This window comes from Lagopus leucura, unplaced genomic scaffold (genome assembly GCF_019238085.1).
Source record: "Lagopus leucura isolate 7727_CA_CO unplaced genomic scaffold, USGS_WTPT01 Super-Scaffold_100001, whole genome shotgun sequence".
NCBI classification, from domain to species: Eukaryota; Metazoa; Chordata; class Aves; order Galliformes; family Phasianidae; genus Lagopus; species Lagopus leucura.
In genome coordinates, this window is record NW_024962262.1 from 75,048,381 (window position 1) to 75,074,711 (window position 26,331).

General features: G+C 44.8%; 1 protein-coding gene and 1 long non-coding RNA gene across 2 annotated transcripts in view; both read left to right on the top strand.

Moving 5' to 3' along the window:
• The window catches only part of LOC122177972, a 56,333-nt gene extending 43,410 nt beyond the window's left edge, over positions 1-12,923 (top strand). The window contains exon 3 of the long non-coding RNA XR_006178211.1: positions 12,873-12,923. This is a non-coding gene — a long non-coding RNA (uncharacterized LOC122177972). The remainder of the gene's footprint in view (positions 1-12,872) is intronic.
• TIAM1 (TIAM Rac1 associated GEF 1) overlaps positions 12,923-26,331 on the top strand; it is an 85,051-nt gene continuing 71,642 nt past the window's right edge. Inside the window, exons 1-2 of the mRNA XM_042867828.1 lie at positions 12,923-13,051; positions 17,862-18,841. Of these exons, the coding sequence (XP_042723762.1) occupies positions 17,873-18,841 (969 nt within the window). The 5' untranslated portion in view covers positions 12,923-13,051; positions 17,862-17,872. The remainder of the gene's footprint in view (positions 13,052-17,861; positions 18,842-26,331) is intronic.

Below are 26,331 nucleotides of genomic sequence, written 5' to 3' on the forward strand. Positions count from 1 at the left end.
TGGACGTCTGGCTTTGTCACTGTCCTGGGGGCTGCAGTGTGCCACTGAGCTGCCATGGGTCCCAGCTGGCGGTTGTGAGGGCTTTCCCCTCAAACACATTGGGATGGGCCTGCACTGAGAGCCCTTGCCTCCTCCTTTCCTTCTACCTAGCACATTCAATAGGGCTTTGCAGCGTAGAGCAGAGCTCGGTGTGAGTGGTGATGGTAGAAATTGGCCTCAAAGTACTGTTGCATCTGTCGCGGCCGTAGTTTATTTGTTTCATTTCCAGAGCGTTGCAAGCAGGGCTGGTTTAAATTAGGTCTCCCTTGTGATCTGCTGTGCTGATAAGTGGTCAGAGGAAACGATATCCCATAAATTAATTGACGCAGTGGGATTTCAGATGGTTCTTGGAGTAGTGTGACTCTTATTTTTAACATGAGGTGGCTCCTCAAATATTATCATCTTTTAAAGGGATTCTCTGCGTATGTCCATAATTATTAATCTCCTAATTAAACATGAAATGAGCCCTGAAACATAGTGGATCTATTTGGAACAAAGGAAACACATCAGCTTTCTGTATCTTCTATAAATACAAGAACAGATGAACCAAGAGAAATCCCACAAAAATGTTACAGTTAATGGGTTTGCTGTTTGCCATGCTATGTAAGATTACAGAAATATTAGTAGCTAATTGCAGCCTTGCAGATGTCACCAGTAGGACAGCATGGTGGTTTGTACAGCGTATGAGACAGGCTGGAGGAAAGGTGTTTTTGCTCCACTCTGTGCTGTCTTCCTTTGACTCTTGGATGTTTAAAGCAGTGATCATTTCTTCACAGAATCACAGAAGGGCTTGATTTGCAGGGGACTTCAAAGAGCATCTAGTTCCAACCCTGCCATGGACAGAGTTGCTACCTTTCAGATCAGGCACTATATTGGGTTGCCCAGGGCCCCTCTTGACAAGGGACAAGTGAGCTTGACTGCATTTTGGATACCCTGCCTGAACATAGCCACCGTGGGAATATTTGGTCTTTCTACCTTTCCTTTTTGGTGTGAGGCAGAGAAGAATTAACAGCTGCAGTTGAGAAACCGACAAGGCTGGGCTGACATTTGTGTGCACATGGCTCCTTAAGCCTCCCTGCTTCTTTGCGGGACTGATGAATTATTTTGTGCCGATTTCTCTGGGCTTTTGGGTGCAGAGGTGCTTAGCAGAGCTGCTCATGTCTGCAGGCAGACGGACCGGGTTGCTCATGTGGTGACTTGCTCCACATGAGGCTGATATGCATGAGCTCAACAGCTTCCTTTTGAAGAAAAAAGCTGGTGTCAGCAATGTGCAGGGAGACACTTCTTCCCCTGACAGACCTGAGGTTCCTGCCAGAACCTCAGGTTCCTGAGGTTCGCAGCCAGAAGCTGGCAGCTTTGTAGGCTGGAAATAATCACGTGTAGCATCTCGGGAAGGGGAGCTCAGCATTGCAACATCTAAGTGCTGCTTTTCCTCTTCAGAAAGCTGAAAGCATCCAGGTTGATTTAGGAATGAAAAGAGCCATCACACTGATAAGTACAGGTGTGAGAGCATGGTGCATTGGGGCCAGAGAGGTGTTAACAGCACATTGCTGCCATGGTGCACTGTGCGGCATTGTTACAGCAGCGCAGAGCCTTCATCATGCGCATGGCACTTACGGCAGCAAAACTGCACTTGGCTGGAATAGCTTATGCTAAGCTTGTTTTTCTTTGGGGAGAAAAAAGTGTTACTATAAGCTGTGTCACAATGCTGCTCATATAACTGTATTGCAGTGGCCTCTGCAGGCATAGTCAGAGGTCATGCTCTAGTGAATTTGTGACTGACATTTCTGTGCTGGCAAATAGATTTGTAGCTTGGATTCCTGCACGGCGCAGATCTGTCTTTCCTCCTTTAGTATAAAGAAGATAGCTTTTTGATGAAGATTTTATATGCATTGTATGAGGAGCGGCTGAGGCCCCTCAGCGTGTCCAGCCCAGAGCAGAGGAGCTGAGGGGAGGCCTGATGGCGGCTTCAGCTCCTCACAGGGAGCGGAGGGGCAGCGCTGAGCTCTGCTCTGTGTGACAGCGACAGGGCCCGAGGGAACGGCATGGAGCTGCGTCAGGGGAGGGCAGCTGGGGGTCAGGGAAAGGGGCTGCACCACAGGGCGGTGGGCGGGGAACGGGATGCACGGGGCTGTGGGCACGGCCCCGGGTTCTGAAATTCAAGAAGCATTTGGACAGTGTTCTCAGAGGTAGGGTTTGGATTTTGGGAGTTGCTGTGTGGAGCCCGGAGTTGGACTTGGTCATCCTTGTGGGTCCCGTCCAGCTTGGGATGTTCCTTGGCTCCATGGTTGAAAACTGGAAATGCTGAAGTGCAAAACGTTGGCTTTTAGTTTCTTCTTTTCTTTTAGGTACATTGGGTCTGAAAGTGGTGGAAAAGGACAAGTAAACAAGGGGAGGAGGGAGTTGCATTGGAAATATTTTGATTTCACAGTTGCTTGCTGTAAGGGATGTGCAGCCCATCAGTGGGCAATTTGATTGTTAAAGATGGGAAGACTGTCCCTGGTGGCAGAACTTCAGAGGCCTCCAAAGCATTTGCAGGTCAGGCTTTCTACTCTTTATGTGGAAATTTCATGAGTAAAGACCTCTTAACTAGCACAGAGAGTGCTGCTTTCCAAAAGGAGAGGCTTCCTTTAAAAATTCCCTTTAAAATGGCCATAGCCTTTGTCTTTGAGGAATGTCCATATGCTATTAAAGTTAAGTTCATCCTCTTGATATAGGTCTGTTGGATCAGCGTGGCAATATGGTGAGGCTGTGACTGGCTGAGGAGCAGAAGGCACGTCAGTCACCTTCTCTGGTGGCTTTGGCACTGGAGGGAGGAAACTTGGCTTACAGGAGGCCTAATGTTTGGGCTCCGTGATACTATTTATAACTCCTATTTCACTAAAACTCTCTTTGTCCAGGAACACAGTGGGATCTTTCTCTGTGCTGCTGCTTTTTGCATTACAGAGGCTCCAGCATGCTTATGGGTCCTGTGTGCATACCCAGAAAAACAGTGCTGTGAAAGTGGGGGAGAAGAGTGGTCACTTCTGCTGTTTGGAGACCTCTTCCTTTATCAGGCAGGTGCCACTTATGGGAATTCAGGAGCAGCTGTGAGCTCAGGTGGGCTGAATAATTCACTTGTAGCTTGGACGTAGGTGAGTATGATCAGTATGCTCACAAATACATGATGTGTGCGTTTTTACCACAACTTTTATTTTCATATGGGCTGGGAATGATGCCACAGAAAATATCAGTAGCTTTCTCAGCTACTAAAATCATCTACCACTCTGTAAATTTAAAGGGGAAGCTAGGTGTTTTCTTTTAGGGCTATTTTGGGCCTCATACCAATATGAAGCACTGAAATGAGGGAATGACACCTACTGCTACTGAAATTATAAAGTGTCTTGTAGATTTATGGTGTCTTCGTTTGATGGTGTGGCTGATATTTCTCCAGGCTGGCATTTTTGAAGAGGCTCAGCCATTGTTTCATTAAACATTTGCATTTCTAATATGTACTTTAGAATTCCTTAAAAATAATAAGTAAATCCCACTTATGAACCATGTATTTTAGCACCGTATAGCGTTTCATTTATGTGACTATACCCTGTAGTAACATCTACAAGTTAGAAAAATATTCTTCTAATAAGGACTAAGGCAGAGTGTATTAGCGACCTTCTCTTGTAAGAAAGCACTGAAGCAGAGCTGACAGTAAGCAGTTTTCCACCAATGCTCTGGTTGGGCTTCAGTCAGGCAACCTCTGTAGCACTCTCTCAAATAGCAATACCTGGTGACTTTCCAGTAATGTTTCACCTCGGGGTAGGAGATCCATTTTTCTTTTTTGCTGAAAGGTTTATTCACTGAAATGTGGTTTATGAATCTGGGACAGCTGAGGAACTCTGGAAGCAGTTATAACTTGCGGAGGGCTGCGTTCAGACAGTGCTGCATCACACAGATGGAGTAAGCCTCAGCCAGGGTGCTGAGCAATTCCTACAAACACTAAAACACACCAAGTCTTTTCAACTGAAAACTTACTTTCCTAGATAGATCATTAAAATAGAGAAAGAGTGACATCCCCACCCTCATCCCTTCACTCCTGCACCTGCAAACACGTGTGTGCATATGCATTCACATGCAGCTTTCTGTCCCGTATCAGAGAGGATGTCACTCCTCCATGACAAGGAAGATCCAGATGGGAGTCCTCTGTCTGGGGAGCCTGAAATCTTGATTTTCTACCATGAGAGGCACCTTCACACAAGGCTGTCTTAGGGCACTACATTATAGGATGGTGCTGGGACAGTTGTCATCTGTTTGTCTTGTGATCAGTTGCTTACGCTTTTCATAGAGTATTAGTGGGGCACTGAGAGAAAGTGGGAGCCTGATGCTGGAAAATTCCCACAGAGGATTTGGAACACCTTTTCTTGAGCTTTCTTTGGTGATGTTCTTTGAATTGTTTTCAAAGGAAGAGGAAAACAAAAGCTCTTTTTGACAGTCTATTGTGTGTTCAGAGGAGCTCGGTGTAGGAAACCTGCATTGGCCATCCTTCTCTGCTGGCTTTCCACTGATCGCAGGTAGCTTATGCATGCCAGCTGCAACATTGTTCCTGAATGAGACATAGTTTGCAAAGCCAGAGGGGAACTTGAAAAACTGTCATGAATACATTTATTTGAATTGACTGTTTAAGTCACCCTTTTCTGCCTGTGAACACAGATCCTGTCTTTACACAGCCTTTTTGTTTTGCTGTATGAAACAATCCTGTCGTTTTTAACCCTCAAAAGGAAGATCTGGGCTTCATTGTATCTGCTTTGCTTTTGTTGAAGGTATTCTTCCGTTTATTGGCCTTTGCCATGAATGATGAAGACTGCAAGTGTTATTCTGGGTGAGGTGAATGGCTTCTAGGGGAAAACCTGGCTTGGGCATCTTTTGACTACATTTGCTTTTTATCACTATTACATCACATCAGTAATGTGATATGATCAATTATGATCAATATGAGGCAATATCTTTTATTTTGTGACTTTCTTTCTCTGTGTCAGCAGCACAAGTCAGAAGTGTATTCCTTTCTTTGCATGTCATCATTGAAAGCATTAAAAAACCTTGTCCCTTGAGTCAGATAATTCTCCTTTCAGTACAACAGCTCTGAGTTTCTTACTCATATCATAGTTCCTATGCTAGTCTTTGTCACCTTCATCTTAGCTAGTACTTTTCCAGAAAGATATCTACTGCTCACTTCTCCACTATAAAATGGCTTGTCCTGTTGGAGAAAGAGATGGAATGAGTGTGCCACAACCCATGTGGCATTTTACTCATTTCCCACTTCTTGCTGTGCCGTTCCTCCTCCTCTCAGATGTGTTCCTCAGACTCGCACGCGGTTGAGGCTTGGCAGATGGTTGTATCATTTCTTGGATCACTTGTTCCCCAGTCCCAGGCAGGATCCTGATCTGCAGGTTTTAATATAAAAATTATTGTACTTAAACCTGTGGTTTCTTGTACCACTTCTCTCATAGTTTTGGGATGCAGATTAAAAACTCCTGCTGACTGGCACATTTTAAACCCTTTGAATTTAGCTCCCCAGATACTTCAGATGTGGTATTCACGCACTTCACTCCCCCATGCCCTTGGTGAAAATTAAGTCAGAGCATTCACTTTCTTTTGAAGCCAGGTTCAGAGCTGGCTGGTTTCACTTTCCATCATGAAGCTGCCTTACCGTGCTTCACAGTGTGGCCTTTCCTTCTCAGAAATGCTCACCATCAGCCCTGTCCCCACACCCGTTGGGCTCTATGAGATATCTCCCAAGAGGTCATGGCTCCCTGTAGGTGTTGTGCCCTCTGAACTGAGAAGGTAGCTCGTAATGTGAGGATTTCAGTGCCGGGTGCTTCTTCAGTGGGGTAGAGCTGGGCTCTCAGGAGATGTGTGATATACAAGTTGTAACTAAAACCGGTAGGCCCAGATAAGCGTACTGCAGCGTGAGTGCATTTCAGTGACAGCGTTTGAGTGATCAGGTTCTGTCAGGATGTACCAGATAAAATCTGCATGCTTAATTTAACTCTGACAGTGGCAAGCTGGTGCAGACCAGCTGAGTTTTGCATGAATGTTTCTGTATGCATGCTGGTGAAACGGTGAGGGTTTGTCCTATGGTAATGCCAGGCTGTGAAACCTGCTCTGGAGTGCATCTCATTAGACAAAACCAGAAGCCATGTAGTCATAAGAGTGCTGGCAACAACAGATGCTTTCAGTGGCAGCTGAATCTTGCTAAAGACCAAACTAAAAGTAGGAGCTCACTAGTACCAGGACTTCCACAAAGCATGCTGCCTTGCTGTGTGTTGAGTTTAGGGCCTCTTACTACAAGAAAGTTATTGAGGCCCTAGAGTGTGTCCGGAGGAGGCAACAAAGCTGTGAGGGATCTGGAGCACAAGTCTGACGGGGAGTGGCTGAGAGATCTGGGATTGTTCAGTTTGGAGAAGAAGAGGCTCAGGGGAGACCTCATAGCTCTGTATTACCACCTGAAAGGAGATCCTGGTGAGGTGGGAATCAGCCTCTTCTCCCAGTAATCAGTGATAGGACGAGAGGGGATGGCCTCAAGTTGTGCCAGGGAGGTTCAGGTTGGATATTAGGAACCATTTCTTCTCAGCAAGAGCAGTGCTGCAGTGGCACAGGCTGCCCAGGGAGGTGGTGCAGTCACCGTCCCTGAGGTGTTCAGGAGCCGTGTGGATGTGGCACTGAGGGACGTGGGCAGTGCGCGTGGGGGGGGTGGGCTGGTGGTTGGACTGGGGGATCTGAGAGGTCTTTTCCAGCCTTAATGATTCTGTGATTCTATTCTTTGATTCCAACAACTTAAAAAGACGTCTTCTTCTTTAATACCTTTCCTTGTTGTACTTTGACTGGCCCCTTTGCAGAATTTACTGTTACTTTTCTGCTAGTTCTACAGCTTACCTTGCCGTGCAGCTGTACTTTGGTGAGGTACTTCATTGTCCGTCATAGTAAATCTGGCAAAAATGTGAGAGCTGCTCTCATCATGAGCTCGCCTGAGTTTAATTTGCTGTGTGTTTTTCCTTAGACCTCTGGAATCCCTCCCTGGTACTTAAGTTGGGGTATCTAAAATTAGGTACTTGTGTTTGTATCTCAGGCACCATCTTAATGATCTGTGTGAGGTCCTTGGCATTGCTTGAAAATCAGATTACTTACCTATGTGTTTAAATGAGGATATATGCTAAATGCTTCCTCTCCAATTTCCAACCCCCCCCTCCAATTATTGGCCTTAATTTTTTTTCCACAATGTTTTTATCCTTCACATCCTGCCTGCTATGGCTCCCCACTCACTCAAGCCAAGGATTTTGATTCTTATTACTTGAGATTGTCACTCTGGGTGGTTTTGCAGTAGCTGTCCAATGTGAATATGTACACTGATACACCCACATGGTGGCTTGTCTCCTGCTCTGAACATTATCTTGTTACTTCTAAATGTGTTTGTTTTTTTAAATGAATTTGGCATGCCCTGTCCTCATTGTGCATCCACAGTTCACTGTTCCATTAGCGTGAACAAAAAGTGAATTTCAGTCAAAGTATAATAACAATAGTGTATAACCTTAAGATAAATAAACAAGCCACATTTTATTTTTATTTCAGTTGCATTTTGGGCGTTCTTTTCCTTTTTTAAGTAGCGGATAAATGCATGCACAGTCGTTCCAGCTCCAGCTCCTGTTCTCATTCTCTCCCTCCACGAAGGCTAGGCAAATTCCTGCTTGCCCTGCAGCACTGTGTAGCTTTGTGCCATTCGTACTGCCCCAGGGCAGGCTGTAAACCCCCTCCCCCCAGCTTCCCAGCACCCTGCACGCAAGCTGCTGTTAGCCTGCCCCACGGCTCCAGGGAGTTGCCCTGTTGGCTTCCCATAGATTTGCTTATGTCTGATGATCTGAAATTAGAATCCTTTTTCCCTGCTTTGCCTTTTTCTTTCAACGTGTAAATCCTTGCAGATTTCCCGAAGGGAAGAAAGGGGGATTTTCCCACCATTAAAAATGAAAGGAAAGGGAAGGAGAAAGATTGAAAACACATAAGATACTTGTAAAAGTGATTAGAAAACAAACAAACCTGCAACTGGGTCAGTTATTTGCATCCCCTAGTATAAATATAGAAACCCTGAATAGGGAGCATCCCCTTGGGCTGGCTGCCTGCTCTGTTAGTGCATTATCAAGGTACTTTGTCAGTGCCATGCCTATGATTTGGTCTTCTTTAGCTGTGATTTGGGGATGATTGTCGCTTATACAGAGATTGCGCATCTCCTGACAGACCTTCCTCTCTCTTTCTTTTTTCATCCCTTCCTTAGAAATTCTCATAGGTGTGGTGCTACAGCTTGAGGAACAAGGCTTCCCACATCTTTTCATTATGAACTCTGTACAAAGAGAATGTGGGTTTATTTTTCTTTCCCCTCCTCTTCATCTGGAGCAATCACACAGCATTGTTCTCCTAACTATGACAGATGCAAACGGTACATGTTAGTGAGGTGGTTATGAAGAGTTTTTGCAATTCCAGCACTGCTGGCCAGTTCTAGCAGATGTGTGGACATCCCTCCCAGCCTTGTCTGCATGGTCATCATCATCTGACTATGGATTCAGGAGTTCTTTTTGACATGTAGCATAAGGAGTAGTTGGTTTGAAATTCATTTTCCTTACAAACAAAAAGCTTATATGGCATTTTATATAAAAAAAAACACTAAGAGGAGTATATTTGACTTTAGCTACTTTAAAAGAAGTCAACCAGCTTCTGCAATCCACTAGAGTTGGGCTCTGAGCTCAGTGACATCATACTTATTTCAGAGATTATGCTGAGAACAAGAAAATTTGGAGAATTTCTGATCTCAGGTATGTACCCTCATCACAGGAAGCCATCTCAAAGATCTGGTCTTAGAGAAACCTCTCTTCCTTCATCCCTTCCTTTCTCCCTCCCTCCCTCTGTTCCTTCCTTTCTGCCTTCCTGCCTTCCTGCCTTTCTTTCCACCTTTCTTGCTGCCTGCCTCCTTCCCATCCACCTACCCAACCAGTCATCCAGTCCATCCATCCACCCATCCATCCATCCATCCATCCATCCATCCATCCACCCATCCATCCATTATCTGTACATCCATCTCCCGTGGGTTGCTATGTTTTGTTTTGCCAAGGGCAGCTCAGAAATACAGGATGAGGAGAGAACTGTCAGGGCAGCAGGACCCTGGAGCACGCTAGAGCATTTACTTTCTTCTCAGGGTAGATGCTACCATTGATTTTGGCAGCAATTCATGTTAACAAGTGGTAATAAAGGCTAACAAAATATGGCCTCCGGTTACAAGTAAAGTGATTCACCGTTTCAGTAGGCAGGATCGAACACTGAAGCTACAGTGGTTTGGAATAGGATTGGATAGTGGGTGGAGAATACAGCCCAAAGGTACTGATTAACATTAAATATTTTCTGTATCAAATGACTGCTGTTTCCTGTCGATGTATATCCATCCTGGTGTTTTGCAGTAGAATGTGTGAGGGCTTCACAAAGCTGGATGAAGATTTGTGTAATGACTAACTGGTCTCACATTTGCAGTTGCATTTTGAATCTGACAAAACCACCCAGCATAAAATAGAAAAGTAAAAATAGAATTGAAGGAGAGCTGTCGTTCTTCTAGCCAGCATTTTGTGTTTGCTGGACAAGGAGATATACTTGCATGCTAATTTTTCCTTGCTGGACAGGAAAGGTTCTGCTTTGAAAAGGAGGCTTTTAGAAAGCTGTAGCTTTCATATTTTTCATCCATTAAAGCTCATGCTGAGTGTCTGCAAACAGAAAGAAAGCAAGTGTGCTGATGTTTTTTCCTTAGTCTTCTGTCATTGTAAACTCATCATATGAAAGTCAAAACTCTCTTTGCTGTACCTAGAATCACAGGTAGCAGATGTGATGAATAACTAGGTGCTCCTTTAATATATTCTTCTTCCTTACTATGCTCTCATTTAAGCCATTCATCGTGGCTTGCTGCAAGCTCCCTCAGTTTGAACTGACTTAAGCTGCTGTGTTCTGAGCCCTGTGGGAACTCCTTGGCCTGATTTTTCAAGGCACTGTTTTGTGGCTATGAAATAAATACAGCTGTGCTACTTCCAAGCCTTCAAAGAACAAGGAGTTGCACTGATATATGTAGGCATTAGCATACATGCATACACACATGCATCATAGATGTGTACATATATCTGTTTGTGCATGCACGTTTGCAGGAGCCGGCTCTAAGACTGAATATTTGGTCTTGAGCATAGATTGAAAATCTTCCTCTGATGGTTCTTTTCTAATGAGGTGGGCTGTTCCAAGCGTGCGTGCTTGCAGCTGTCTGTCAGCCCTGAGAGCAGTTGCTGTGAGATACTGGTAATCTGAGCACGCAGTTAGCTGCCCCTTGATCAGGCTCTGCTTGCATAGCAAGTGTCCAGGAACACCTAAAGCATATCCTGCGAGGGATTTGGGAAGCAAGCTGTAACAAACCATTTTGCTTCTTTTGCTTCTGTCTTTTCTCCTGATGGAGGAGCGCATACATCCCTTTTTGCCTCAGGGACTTCCCTTTGGCTGGTGGCTTGTGTGAGGGGAGACCTCATTGAAGGCTTCCACATGAAGGACCCACAGAGCTACTGAGCAGGAGAGCTGGGGCTGCGGGGGTGAAGTACAGAGTGTGGAGATGAGGACCATTGCAGTGCGTGTTAATGACAGGCAAAGATAAATATGAAAACCTGATGTTTTCCTTGAAAGGTGCAGCTTGCTTTCTTTTGAGAAAGTCTCTCCAAGTTGAAGAAGTTAATAGGAACTATCATTTTCAGAAAGGGAACATAATCTTCTGAAGGAACCGTGTGTGCATGAACAGTCATTGTTCTTGCAATGGATGTTGCCAGCCCTTCAGACGCAGTAGAGCTTAGTGAGAATTTGGATCACTCAGCTACCAGTTCCGGGTCTCCACTTTGGATCTTTTCACCTTTTTAACAAACAAGGCAATTCATTTAAATTTTGATGCAGAGCATGAGTAGAAGCAGAGCATAATTTACACTGGAGGAGCAAAGCGGTGTGTGGAGCAGGGCACATTGTGGCTAGTATTTTGCAGAAGTGAGCAGAGTTGGCTTCAGGCTGGAGCAGATCTTTCTGACTGAATTACAGACTCCTCAAAAACCACTTCATGATGGAAAACCTGATAAATGCTCAGCCACATCTGTATTTTTCCTCTTTTGGACACGTTTTCTGTGGCCACAGCAGACAGATCTGAAAAAAAGATTATCACAAATCCTATTTCTTTGGAGGTGAGGAATGTACTTCATAGGATTATCCGTCATGCGGTGGATGCAGGTGGAAAGGCTCTTGCCTGCAGGACCTTGTTTGTCAGCAAGATTCCTGACTTATAAACTATTGGCAGCTGGCATGATAATGAGTCCATTTCAATATAAATGAGCTTCATTTTATTAATTTCTGTCAGCTCCTGAGCAATTCATGAACCGCTTTTCAGACAGAACTCAACCAATAGCTTGGGGGGAGAGGGGGAGGTGAGGAACAGAGAGGGGAACATGAAGGAGGAAAAAGAAAACGCGAATGTTTTCAATTTGGAAAGGAGCCGATGACGCTCATTTCTTTTGAGAACCCAGCCAAATGGGGATCACAGTTTCCCCACCAGATAGCTCTAATAACCTGATAGGCATCGGTAATCTCATCCAAAGCCTTTTGTTTTGTTTTACTTGAGTCTTTTGGAGGTATGTGTGAGTTGTACAGCTGGGCTTGCGGCATTTTGTTGACACTATTGCAGGGCCATGGAGGAGCAGCTGTGTGACTGGAGCTGGTGTGGGCAGAGCCCTGGCTCCTCTGGTGGGCTTGTGGTGCCTGACAGGACCGGTCCCTGTGTGTCTTCCAGTCATACCAAGCTAAGAAATTGCTTGGGCTTGTGCATGAGCACCTACGTGACTTCAGGACTGTTCTAATGACTGGCCTAAGGCCTAGGTAGGCACAGGCTGTCTCTTGTATCCACGCTTTTGTGGGTGCAATCAACCCCAAGAGCTTTTCACCGTGCACAAAAACGCATGTAAACGCTCTGCCGTACGCCTCTGATTTGTCCTTGAAAAATGTTAATGAAATCACTGCTGGGATTACTACCCTTTTCATAGGCTGTCGGCACAGAGGCATGTTGTCTGGGATCTCTTGGTTTCAGGCCTTTCTTGGGTGGTTTGCCTCCAGAGATTAAGCCTGTGTCCCTCAGAGAGTGCCTTTGTGAGAGGCCATGTTTGGAGGCCATGTCAGGACAAGGGGAAACAGCCGGAAACTGCAGCATAGGAAGTTCCGCACCAATGTGCGCAAGAACTTCTTTACAGTGAGGTGACGGAGCACTGGAAGAGGCTGCCCAGGGAGGTGGTGGAGTCTCCTTCTCTGGAGATGTTCAAGACCTGCCTGGATGCCTACCTGTGCGACCTGCTGTAGGGAACCTGCTTTGGCAGGGGGTTGGACTCGATGATCTCTGGAGGTCCCTTCCAACCCCTACAATTCTGTGATTCTGTGAGCCCTGTCCAGGCAGCAGGCACAGGTGTGTTCTCTGCTCTGACTGCTCCTTTGCAGGGCACCTTCATTTCATCAGGGAATTGTACTGCAGAAAGTGTCTGGATGAGGAGCTCTGTTTATTGGGCTCAAGGCATCTGATTGGGCTTTTCCCTTATTCTACTCTCATCAGATTGTATCATTCAAATTGAAACATGGCATTTGCATGCTGTATTGAACAATGTTTCCTAGGTAAGTGATGATAATAGGACTTGGCAGAATATGTCCTCCTGTATGGCCCGTTCCTGATAACCCTTTGTCTGATTTTTTTTTTTTTCTCCCCTCTTTCTCCCCAGGTTTTTGGCATATAGTCATAGACTCTGACGAGGGAGTAATGGAGGCGCTGAGTGGCAGGTGCTGACAGCTTCTGCAATCCCAGTAACTGTTCATTTTGGTATCATTTGCAATTCTATACCTCTAAATGCCACAGTTCTCTTGGGGAAGGTTGCGCTGGATACCAGTATTGCCTTGGAAGGTACATGTGTGTCCATACATTTTCTTGAGGAGTTTGCTGTGTTTGTATAATGGTTCGTGGGAGGGGAAAAATTGGATAAGCTGCATGTGGTTTATGGTTACACCCATTTAGCAATACAAAGGCATTTGAATTGCTACCAAGCAGCTATTGATGACATCCCTTCCTCCCTCTCTCCTCTCTCCTCCTCTGATTTGAATCGCCTGCAGGGCCTTTTTGGAGTCCATCCCATGCTTTAGCATATACGAGAATGGCTTACAAAAAAGAAATGGCTGGTTAAAAGGCTCTTATTTGGAAACAATTGAATATACTGTTGGAGTTTCTGGGAAACTCAAAGACATGCTGTAGAATTTCAGTCTCCTTCTTGCCCTTTTGAAAAAGCGCACGTTGATTACAATAAAATATGTACATTTGCACTTGGTTATTAGCCTCGTACATTTTTCTATGTGGTTCTTGTGAGTTCAGTAAAAATCTTTGTTGTTGGCTGGAAGATTTGTGCAGAAGTTTATTTCTGTAGAATCATTGCTCACTGTGGATTTAATCATTGTTCTGGTTCTCACAACCTTCAAGCTTCGCTCCAGGAGAAAAATACAGATTTGTCACCAGGGCCTCCTACTAGAAATCTAAATTTAAATTGGCAATCTGTTGTCTTGCGAGGTGCTTCAAATTTGGTTGAAAGTTAATAATATGTCAGATTTTCTCCTGGAATCTAAAGGCCCAACTTTTTGGAATTTGGAGAGTTAGTAACATAAGTTTACTTTGAACAAATATTTTGGCTTCGTAATATTTTTAAGGAATACTTAATATTGAGGAGAAGGGAAGAGAAACAAAAATTACAGATTTCAAATGAAATGGTGTTCTTAGATGGGACCATCATCAGTGGTCATTTGGAATATGATCTTCTTTATCTGCAACCATTTTATATGACTCAGCCAGCAAAGACTCAGCAGGTCAGCTAGAGTTCAACCAGTCTGTGCAGGGCAATTGATAGAAGGAGCATTGTTTTTTCCAAAGATTTGCTGCAGAATTTTTGTTCTCCCTGGTGATATCCTAATGTTGATATCACAGTCACATACTGAGTCTTTGTTTTCCATGATAAAAATAATTAAAAAAAAAACTTACTGTCTATCGGTGTGCAATAGACGGACCTTCCTGATCCTTCCTGGACTTCCATGACTGATATTTTCCCTATTCTGAACCAGGATGGAACAGATCTTGTAGGAGAGGGAGCCCTTTCCCAGAGCAGTCATAGCTTTATGGTCAGGCTGCCCCTCGAGGATGTGGAGGAACAGAGTCACAGCCCCTTGTTTGCTTCACTTGGGCTGCAGATACAGATCTTGATCTTCTGCTTCTTTGGCAAGTGACTGAGTCACTGAGCTGGTATCTCCTCTAGGAGACGTGCCTGTCTCCCTGCTTGGGTTTTCATGTGTCTTCCTCTTGGAATGGAGAAGTCTTTCATCAAAACCTGTCTATTCCCACAAAAAATTTGGGTTTTGATGAATCGACATTTTCTGCTGAAAAGTTTCCAACTGGTTCTGCTTGTGATAATGGTCTGTGTGCACTAATCTCTGCTGGCTTTGGAGAATAATTCAGAACAGATTTTTGACACGTCGCAATCCTTGGCCATGCTTGACAAACCTGTTTCAAGCATCAAGACGTGTCACACTTGATTTATGTAGTATCCTGTGGGTACCTCAATAGGTCTTTAATGGTCACCTTTGGATTCAGGCAGGCGAGCTAACAAGGGGAGCCTTTGTCCTATCAGCGTTTACATGCAAGTCCCATTAATATGACTCATTTTCTTAATTTGACACAGATTTTTTTCATTGAGTGTGCTAAATTCAGTTAAGCCATAGACAGGCAGCATCTGGCAGTTGTCGCTGGAGCAGTTGGAGGCGTTTCTGCCCCAGGGTGTCTGCTGCCTCACTCCTGCTAGCTGAGGACACTGCATCTGCACCACGGCCTCCCCTGCCACCTTCTCCCCCCCTCCTCTGGCTCCTACATGGCTCTACAGCCATGCTGCCTGTCCTCATTGCATCTGCAGGTGGGCTTTCTCGTGCTGGTGCTGGTGCACATGCGTTCAGCTCATTACCCCAGCAAAACTAAGCTTTAAAAATAGTCTTTTGTTTTCCTTCTGAGTTTGATTTTTCCCATTTTGGTGAACTTGACTGCAAGATCCTATAAACACCTGAACTGGTTTGGGGGCAACTAGTGAAAACTAGTGGGACTTGCATGCATGTCAACCTGCAGCATATAGCTGGGGAAGATGGAGGGATTGCGGTAAGGCTTCACTCTGCGTGCAGGAGCAAGCTCTGGGCTAATCACCTGGATAGTAGCTGTCTGCAGGATTTGCAAAGGCATCCTCACCTAAAGCGCCAATACCTAGAGTTAAAAAGGGACAGCTATTTACTTTGAAGTCTGGCACTTCTCTCGCAGGTATCTAGCAGATACTTCTCATTGTGTGAAACTGCTCAGTAAACATTCCTGTAGCCGTCTGCGTCTGTGGAGGAAAGATTTTCCTCCTTCCAGGAGAGCCTTTTCTGGCTGGGGATGCAGCCTGGGCTGCTGCTTCTTTTTGGTTTGGTGTCATTCTGCCTGGTGTGCATGGATTCTACTTCGAGGTGGTGGCACAGTGCTGCTTTCTGCAGCACAGTGTTTTCATCAGCAAATGTGCTTGGCTGTGCAGTGTGCTAGGACACTCCTGCCCTTCTGCAGCTCCATATCAAAAGGTAAAGAGCCTCTCGTTTAATTTTTCATGGTTTCAAGAGAACTTTTAGAATTGCTTTTTCTCCTTAAATAGATACTGAGGTGATGGTTTCATTGCTGGAGATGAGGGAAAAATGACTGCATGCTCTGATGTGCTTTGCAGCTAGTGGAAATCCTTTCAAATGAAAGTATGGTTAGTAAGAATTTCAGAATCAAAGCAGCTAAAAGTATTACCCCAAGAGAGTTTCTTTTGCAAGAGGGGGAGTGTTGAGGTCTGGCTTTAGGCATCAGTGTGGAGAACAAAATGCAGGTTTTGTGCTCTAAAGTGCTTCAAAAGTAGCCAGCTGATGTTCTTTTTTCTGTCCAGTCCATATCAGAGGTCTGTAGCTTCTAAGGAATAATAAACCCTGCCTGGGGATTTATAATGCTGTTACTTTTTTTTAGATTAAAACCTACTCTCTGTTCAGCATTTATTTTTCTAAACGACACATGATAACCAAGTCTTGTGACAGTCAATGGGAGTTCAGCCATTACATCCAGTAGACACAGGGTATTTCTTGGTATGGTTTCCTTGGCACGTGAGTATATTTACTTTAGATACCGAAATGTCCAGATATTTCTGGAGGCGCCCGTTGCTCTGGCACTGAGCAGACTTTTAGCCTCAGATGCGACCTACCTAGCTGGGCAGAAATACTAAGTAGTGTTGTCCTCTGTTTTCAGAAATGTTACTATATAAGCTGAGTTCCACTCTACGTATCCAGAGCAGCCTACGGCACAACTGCTGTGCCCACGTTTAACGCAGTCAATTCATTGCTTTTGGTGTATTTTATGTAGGGTTAATTCAGTTTCATGCAATAGTGATATTGTATATTTAGATAGTGAGGGAGCACGCATGGGCACATTCAGCCTGTGAATACTTGGCTCAATACTTATTGGCATGTCCTGTTAAAGGAGAAGAAATTGCCTGGAGAAATTAAAACCTCCAGAATATTTTACTGTCGAGACAGAGTTCTTTTTTTCAACCCAGACTAATAGAAGTACCTTAAAATGAGGAAGCTTTGTCTTGGAATTTCTGTTAATGATTAATGGACTATTTATCTAAATATAATTGTCTTATGTGATTCAGGATCCCTCCTATTTAATTTTGAATGGCCATGTACTTTAGCATTTACTTTTCTTGCTCTTCGTCTTGCTCTTTGGTTCAGAAGGAACCAATACTACTAAAAAAATATTTCTGACATTTGTTGAGTGAGAGCACAGATCTCAAAGTGTTTTCCAAGGCTGAATCCAGATCATGACTGCCATCTGCTAGATGGGAAACCCATTTCAGGGAGGGGCGTGCAGAACTTAATAATGCAGGAGGCTGGATATGGAGAAGGGGACAGAAACCCAGTCCCTATCTTCCAGCTTGATTTTCTCTTTGCTAGATCAAAGTGCTTAGATCTAGCTATCTGCTTCAGAGTGAGCAGAAAGGAAAGGTTATTTTTGTATAGTCTGAGTCACTCATGATAATGTATTTTTCATAATACAGCTCTCTTGTGTGGGGATCTTTGTACCTGATTAATGTTGCTCTGTTTTTTGTTCCAGAAATCAAACCTATCATTAGCTTGCTAACAAATAGTTGAATTTGTACTTTGCTATTTGGTGCTTCAACTTGTGGTTCCTAGCAAAAAAAAACCCGAAATGTCAAATAAAGATGTTTGTCCTTCTACTTTTTGGTGTCTCGTTGCATGCAGATAAACAGTCATGCCTATCCGCTTGTTGATTTTTTGAATTTGTATTGTTGGCTAGAATTGTGAAGGATTAGTTAATATCAGTAGTCAAGTAAGCATGTGCGTGGCTGAGATTAATAGTGTACCTTCTGATAAACTGGCTCCAGACCAGACCACTATTCAAGGTTCAGTCCTTCCCTCTTCTACGCTCATCATTCACCCTGGCATAGCAATGATCTGCCTTCTTTCTTTGTACTGATTTATCTGATTTGTAACTGTAAGGAGCTGGTACAATTGCCAGCTCCCTTAATTAATTGTTGAACTGTTGAATTACTGTAACCGCTGCTACAGCAAGCCTTGCTGACTTTAATGGTCCCTGATCTTTCCCCTTGCAGACTGTGAAGCCATGGGAAACGCGGAAAGCCAAAACGTAGAGCATGCCTTCTATGGAGACAAGCACGCTAGCCTGGGCCGCAAGCACACATCACGTTCACTTCGCCTCACCAATAAAGCTTCTCGCCGGACCCGACACGCTTCTTCTGGCAAAATTATCCACAGGAACTCAGAGGTGAGCACCCGCTCCAGCAGCACCCCCAGTATCCCCCAGTCTCTGGCAGAGAACGGTCTGGAGCCCTTTACCCAGGAGGCCAACCTCGAGGACTTTGGGAGCCCAATCTGGGTGGACCGTGTGGACATGGGCTTGCGGCCCGTCTCCTACCACACCGACTCCTCTGTTACGCCCAGCATGGACAGCAGTACTGTGCTCACTGCAGCCTCTGTCCAGAGCATGCCTGACTCTGAGGAGAGCCGGCTGTATGGAGAGGAACCACCATTCCTGGCTGAAGGCGACGGGAGGCTGCGCCGGTACGCGCCAAACGGGACGAGGTTCGTGGAGACAGCCAGCTTCAAGAAGAAACGCTCCAAATCGGCCGATATCTGGCGGGAGGACAGCCTGGAGTTTTCACTTTCTGACCTCAGCCAGGAGCATTTGACAAGCAATGAGGAAATCCTGGGCTTGGCCGAAGAGAAGGATGTTGAGACGGCCCGGGGAACGGAGGCTGAGTGCAGCCCCCAGCAGTTGGTTGGCTGCCAGCGTGCTAACTCCATGAGTGACTTGTACTCCCCCAAAGCCCCAAGTGCTACAATAAATGGGGGCCCACGCAATGCTTTTGGAGGGTACTGCCGGAATTTAGTGTCTGACATCCCAGACATTGGCAGCCATAAGATGGCATCTGGTGCTGCCGAGGATGCGCCTTCCTACAGTAACTACAATACGCTGCCCTGCAGGAAGTCCCATTGCCTTTCAGAAGGAGCCACCAACCCACAGATGAGCCACAGTAACAGCATGCAGGGCAGGAGGGCAAAAACTACTCAGGTAAGGCCATCTTTTTCTCATAAAAGGGGAAGCCTGTAGTATTTGCCAGGCTGTTTTTGTAGATAAAGGTATTCCAGGTTCCTCCAGGCTCTGTTTTTGTTCAACACCTCTGTTCCAGGAAGCAGCAACAGGGGACTGTGTCCAGGCAAGAGCTGAACCAAACAGTCTCAGGAGGTGGCTTCGGTACATCAGTGCAGCGTTCCTTCTCTGCAGCTCTATTTGGGTCTTTTCCACTCTATGCAATCTCTGGAGAAGATTGCTAGTAAAGATCTTCTTGTGTATTTTACAGAGCTGACGGTGCCTTTTCCTTTCAGGGTAGCTGCCAAAACCGATCACTCTGCCCGGGAGCTCACACACATTGCTTCTCCCCTCTCTGCCCTCTCTGCCCCCTCTCCCCCTCCTGCACGCACGCACACATGTACTCCTCATGGTTGAAAGCAAAGGAGAAATCTGCGAGTATTTCCCCTCCACTTCATTATAAATGCTTGCTGGGCTGAAATTTCACTCTTTTAATTAATGGTGTTCACATCTGTGCAAAGTATCACCCAGTAACAGTGGTCTCTGGAGGAGACTGCCAGTGCTGCGAGCTGCTTTGCTCACCCGCTGCAGACTGAAGAATGATGGAGGGTGTGTGGAGAAGATGCTGATTCTAGCCTGGGAGGACATCGTAGCCATCATCCATTACAGGCAGCAAGGAGCCAAGACAAGCTTCTCTATCTGCTGCCCCTCCTGCCCTCCAGACAGTATTTGTGCGACCTTTGTTCTGATGGCTCCTGTTGGGTTTGCGCTGTGTTTTGTCCTGCTTTGCTGTGTTCTGCCTGGTTGAGTTACACAGTGCTGCCTGGTGCTGCAAACAGCAATTCTGTAAAGGGCAGACTGCTCTTAGAGGGGGATGGAGAAAGGGTTTTCAAATCCTGACCACCTGTACAGCTCACATGTGGCAAACACTTTGTAGGAATGCTGTGCTTGTTTTAACTTCATTTAGTTTACTTGCTGAACCTTCTCAGAGCAGAGCTCCAGCTGCTTCATGGAAGAGGCTCTCTGGCATTTTTCAGTGTCAACTATTTTCTAGCTGTGGGCATCTGCTTAGAAAAATGGCTGAGGGGCACAGACAAAGCAGTCTGACTGCACAGGTCAGAGCTGTGTGCTAGATTGCACGCTTCAGTGGCTCCTCTGATTTTATAGCATGTTCTCGTACAGATGCCGTGTGGCATACGCACCGCACCGCGTGACCCAGAAAAAGAAAAAGCAGCACGTTGCAAAAAAGCATCAAGGTTGGAGGCCAGCAATTGTCTTGCCACTGGGCTGAGCTTTCATCAGGACACTAATGTTAGAGAGAAAGAGACAAGGCTCAACAGCATGAGTAAGGTGGCAGCGTGCCGTGGCGTAGGTGCGGGGCTGCCTCTGTGCAGAGGGCTGTGGGAAGGCAAGAGGAGCCCCCCCTGCAGCTGGAGGGAGGACGTCGGCTGGCACCGACTTGTGAGAGCTGATGGGAAGGGGTTGCTGAGTGACTTACCGGCTGTGCTTGATCTGTGGGGATATGCTGCTTCTAAATATAAAGATGACACGCTAAAACAGATGCTGCAGCGTCCCACAACAGCAGCTTTGTACTTCCAAATCAGCCCTTTATTTTTGGAAGTATTTTTACAGGGAGAGCGCATAAGCCCTTTGGTGCAGGCAGTGCAAGATAAAAAGGAAGAGGAGAACAACAAAAGCAAGATGTTATTTGGAAGCCCTGAACGTAACAGCTTTCATGAAAGATTATTAGGTACAATGCTGCCTACAGCACTCTTTCAAGTGTATTTAAGAAAAGGGGAGCAGTGTCACTGGTGATAAGTGAAGCACTTATTTTTCTTCTGGGTGTCTATCCTGCTATTAAGAAAATTCCTCTGAGGAACTTAAGTGAAAGTCATGAATTTGCGAACCATGTTCAGCTATACCCAAGGAAATGGCTTGTGGGATGGTTTCACTAGGTGCATCTCCTGAGCCTGGAGACAAACAGTGGCTACACTTGGCACTGATCATTACCACAAATAAAATCAAGAAAATTAATGCTTTGGAGAAGTTAATATTCCTTCCAAGCCTTTAATCCTAGCAGCATACAGTAAGTATAAGATACTTGTCAGTAGTGAAGTCATGTTAGATGTAAGCTACCTTTAGCAAGAATGGGGCAGTGTCTGTCATTATGTGTTTGAGTGAAAAGGAAGTCCAAATTTGCACATAAAATAAAAGGATGGGTTCCCTGGTAAAGCTCATTAGGTGGTTTTGAATAGGGTGAGAAGAGGGAAGCTACCAACCTGTCCTTACACTTTGTCCCCAGTCTGAAAACATCTCAGCACTTCACTCACATGACACCACGAGGGTGAAGAAGAGTGTGATGGTTACCCCAGCATACAGGTGCAAGCTGAGATGTAGATCTGTTGGCCTTACTGCTTAGCTGTTACTGTGCTCCTTGGCACTGCACTGGCCTGTGCCTGCTGGTGCTCAAGCACAACTTTGGGAATTGTTTCCTTCTGTCTCTCCCAGGCCCAGGCTTTCAATGCTTTTTCAATGGGCTTCACATCCTTAATGACCCCCTTATCATTAGCTTTCAGTTTTTGTGATGTACTGACCAGAGCTGCTGGAAAACAAGCTTGGTTGTATCATAGTATGGACATGCTGGACGTGTATGGACAGCTCTACAAATTTTGGGGTAATGCCTTATCCATTGGTTTTCTGGAAATACATGGCTTACATTAAAGTTAGAGAAAAAGAAAATCTCTTCCTTCCAAATTTAAACCTTAAATTGAACTGTGGGAGTCACTTTCCACTAATTGAGAGGGAAAGCCTTTTAATATTGGAGAGACAATTACATTCAATATATGCTAGCGATTAATATTCACAGAGTGGCTTTGGTGCTCCCACGCAGCAGTTCTGTTTTTTGTAACATTTTAACATTAAGGATTTAGATCTACTGAAGTGAGACTTCCCGTAGAGCTCTGCTGGGATCCTGGTTTGGCTTTTGGAGCTGATGTGATGTAGGTGGGAAAAGCTTAATTGGCTGACATTTTCACCCATTTTTGCTTGAAGAGATACAACCTCCTGTTGGATACAGCTTGTTCTGGCTGTGGGTTGTGAGATCCCCAGGATCCTAGAGCTGACTAGTTGGGATCCGGATTTCTGTGAAATGGCTCTGTTGTGTCCTGCTCACAGCTAAACACATGCATGCTGGAGATTCCCTCCTCCTTTGGGAGGGTGTTCACAGGGGAACTGTAACCTCATACTCTCCTGCTGTTAAGAGCTCTCATTAGAGTCTCAGGGTGCAATTATGGAAGGGAAGCTCTGAGATATGGCTTAGTGCCACTTCCAAGCCCATCTTGTGTTCTCCTCTGGACCAAAACCTGAGACCTCCTTGGGTTTTCAGCACTGGTACTGGTTTAGCAGTTAAAAAACTAGGAGTAGAAGCTATGGGTGTATTGTCTCTTAAGGTATTTTACTAGCTGCATGGTATGTCTCCTGTGTGCACCATGATCCAAACAGAAATGCCAAAGCACTTCTTCTTGCTGGACCACTTAGGCATTAAAACATTGGCCTCTATCCTCTCTGGAGGCTCATTCCTCTGAGCTTTATAATACAGCTTATGATTTCTTACAGAAAGCTCAGTTAACATTACAATCGTGCAGTCCAGGTTTATCACATAACTTTTGAGAAGGACCAGCAAGATGTTCTTCAACTCTGCAGGGAAAGCAAATGTTTTTTACAGCATCCTCAGTTTTTGTTGTGAACTGCATTTGTTGTGAACTAACTGAACAGGGGGCTGGGGAACAAACTTCCTCTCTCACTTGGAAGCTGGGAGTGCTTCGGTGCCAGTGCCAGACTATGTCCTTGGCGCATTAAATCCCCCCTTGTAAAGATTTTTGTATTTATTGCTATTTTTAGGCCTCTTTAGGTAGCCTGAAGGAATTTGGGATTTCAAGTCTTTTTAGAAAAAAAAAAAAAAATCCCGTGTATAAAGTTTTGCAGATATATGCAGGGGATAAAACCAGTTTTAGTGGAAACTAGATCAGGATATACACAGAAACCAGTCTAAAAATAATTCAGAGTATCTTTCCAGCTGATATTATTTTTTTACCATCTCGGGGAGTTTTATGACAGGTTATAGTATTTCATTACATTCTGCAGGATGGCTAAACTCCAGAGAGCTGACATTTTTCTGTTTAAGTTGTGTGAAACTTCTTCACAAATGGTTTTGCGGTAGAGAATATATAGCCTCAAAATGTAGCAGGACCACACTGGGTCAAGCTCCCTCCAGCCCGGTATCTTGTTCCCCAGATCCTCAGTGCTCAGGGAAAGAAAGAAGGAAACTGGGAGAATACAGAGTGAACTTTCCTTGAGGGCATTCTCCCTGATCCCAGAAAACTAGCAATGTGAGGCTTCCTGAGCGAGGAATGCATCCAAGACTGTCAGATTGACCTGTCCCCCATGAGTTCCCTTTTTTGAAATCATTTTCTGCTTTTGGCTTTCCCTGCATCCTGTTCACTCTCTACATAACATTTCTGACCTTACAGCCTCCTGTTATGGCCCTCCTTGGTCATCACTTTTCCGAATGGAATATCTCCAGCAATTGAAGCTCTGCTCTTGTTAAAGTATTTCTGGACATTTCAGCCCGAAGTTTGGAAAACATCGCTGTTTGCAACGTAAATGTGATTCTTAATCAAATTGACCCAAATAATTTTGTATTAGTCATTTGACTCCACACGGAGTCAAAGACAGACAGACAGGCTGTGGTGAAGTCGTGTGTCATTAAATTGTAATTAATGACACATAGTTTAATAAATGCCTAAAAGTAAGATGTTAATGTTTTTCTCTTGGAGCGTGCATCTTATTGATTGCAGTCCTTGTTTGTGCAGTCCTGTGGTGCCTTCCAGGCTGACATTGTTCCAGAGGTCTAAGGTAGAGCCTGAGCCACAATCCAAATCTCAGAATGGCAGAGGTCCTTGAATCGGGTGGTTGAGCTTGGCTAACACAGTGGGCTCACTCCCACCATAGCGCATGGCTTAGCCAGCAACACTGACAAACCAGCCCTTAGAAAACTGCATCTCTTTTCTCAGCTGCTAGCCACAGGGCACTGACTTAAAGTGGTGAGATTAGGACTAGGAGGAAAGGGATAACCACTGCTTTTGGCAGAAGCCTAAGTGTATGCCAGCATAGGCAGCCTGTGAATCCACATTGCTGGTCCTGCTGATTCCCTATGCAGGGCATGCAACAGTCAGTGCTGTAGGTCTCAGTGCCTCCGGATGACAGACCCATTTGGCTCAATCAAATGGGCTTTCTGTAGCCTGGTGAACTGGAAGCAGCTTCAGCTTGAGCCTGGAGGAAAGCTTGAACAGGGGGCTTCAGACCCGACCTGCCACTGCCAGATGGATGACATTAACACAGGTGTTGCCTGTTCAGGATATTTTAAAGCAAACAGCAGGCACTCCCTTCAGAGCATGCAACTCTGCCCCAGTATTGTCAAGGAAAGGAGCATGTGAAAATGAGTGTTTTGGTCTCTGTTGGCAAATGTTTTGATATTCTTTCAAAGATTTTAGTTTGTTTTTCTTTCTTGACTCTTGGTCTGAAGCCAATGGAAAGCAAATTAGCAGTCCTGATATCTGATCTAGCTCCATTCAGTCATTTTTTTAAACAGCAGGACTTTGTCATTTGAAGAGCTTGCACCACTGGCTGTAACTGTATTCTCTGTTAAACTATATATACTGCACGTTTTTAGTTTCAAGTACTTTTCCACTTAAAAATCACAGTCAGGTTGCCCCAGCTGCCTGTTTGTTGGACTGTACTTACTTGGATGTACTTACTTTCCAGTGCTGTGCTTCTTTGCAGCATTTCCTTTCAGAGTGCTTCAGCACGTGATCCTATCACTAGTCATCATCCCAGGTGGCAGACATTTCCCTGCTCTCTCAAGTTACGTGGTTGTTCAGGTGGACACCTCCAGACGATACGTTTCGATTTCAAGCTGCTATTCTAGCAGCTTTCTCTCTTTCCCTCTTCTACTCCCTCTGCTGCATTTTACTGGAAGAATTGCCTCTTCTTGGCACCAAGTGAACAAAAAGTAACCTAACCCTGTATTTTACTTCGAGGATTTTGGCTAGGCATGTTGCCATTTATTTAACTCGAGCACAGTTAGGCTGCTTGCATTAGTTTATGGTTAGCTCAATCCCTCTAGAAACTTTCTTCACATGGGTGGTCCACTGGGATGAAAGCAAGGTAAGTTTTGGGGGGTCCAGCATATTGTTTGGGAACAGAGAGATTAAACAATGTGGTGTTCAAGAGCTGTGAGACTTCCTCCAACTGCTGGGTGATGGAAAGTGGGCTTCCACTCCAAACCTGTGCAGGTGTCAGAAGCTGTATTGAAAGGTTCTGCGTGCCGGGACCACACTGTGAGAGGCTTTGCTGTATTATGGGTTGATTCTTATTCATAGTATTATGTGCTTTATAATAGTCAGTGTTAAAGCCAGGCAAAAGTTGTTTTGCTCATGTCCCATGGTAGTGCTTTGTGCTGCTTCCTGCTAAGAGGTCTGTTGTCCCTTAACTGTGCATTATCTCACAAGCTTGGATTTCTCTCATGTTATTAAAAGGTAAAATGGAAACATCCTCCCTGTTCCCCTTTCCCAATACTTTAGCTTTTAGGGATGTGAAATTCAACTCACTGTCCAAACTGAACAGTTTACGGACTTGTGCCACAGTGTTTTCCTGACTCTCTAAAGAACTCTGCAGGATGCCATCGCAGCTTCATGAGGAAGGTTCATTTTCCACATTTGCTATCTCACAGCTGACACTCACAGCTGTACTTTCATGACTGTTCCTGTATGTCTATTGACTGCCTTTAAGGCATCTAAGTCAGCTAAGAAAACTTAGGCTCATAGGGGGAAAGCACAGCGGGCTACAGTGATGATCTTTCTAGAAGGTCCCACATATTGATTGGAAAATATCTATGGGGTCTATGAACCAAGAATGTTCTCAACCTCTGTGTTGGAGGCACCAAGCTAACGTCATAGCCTAATGTGGAGAGGAGGAGCCATGTATAAAACTGAGGTGATGGTCATATATAATCATTCAGAGTACTTTTTTTTTTTTTTTTTTTTTTTTTTAATGAAGCTTTCAGTAAATTTAATTTCAGAGAACTATGTTCAAAACCTGCATGCTTGTAGAACTACTCCAAGCTGCTTTAATAACATATGTAATGTTTAATATTATTGCTATTTTTAATTTTGACCCTTTCAGATATCTGAAGAACAGCTATGTGACTGCACAGAGGTGAATACACAGATGTAGAAACTATATCTTTTTCTACGTATCAGATCTTTTTTGAATTCCTAGAAGTAACAAACTCTACATCTCAGTCTGGTATCCACATACTGATTACAATTGGCTTGTAACAGTTCCTCGTTGGACTTGGGATCCCTCCTTGAAGTATAGACAGGACCCAACCAATCCATTGCAAATCTGCCATT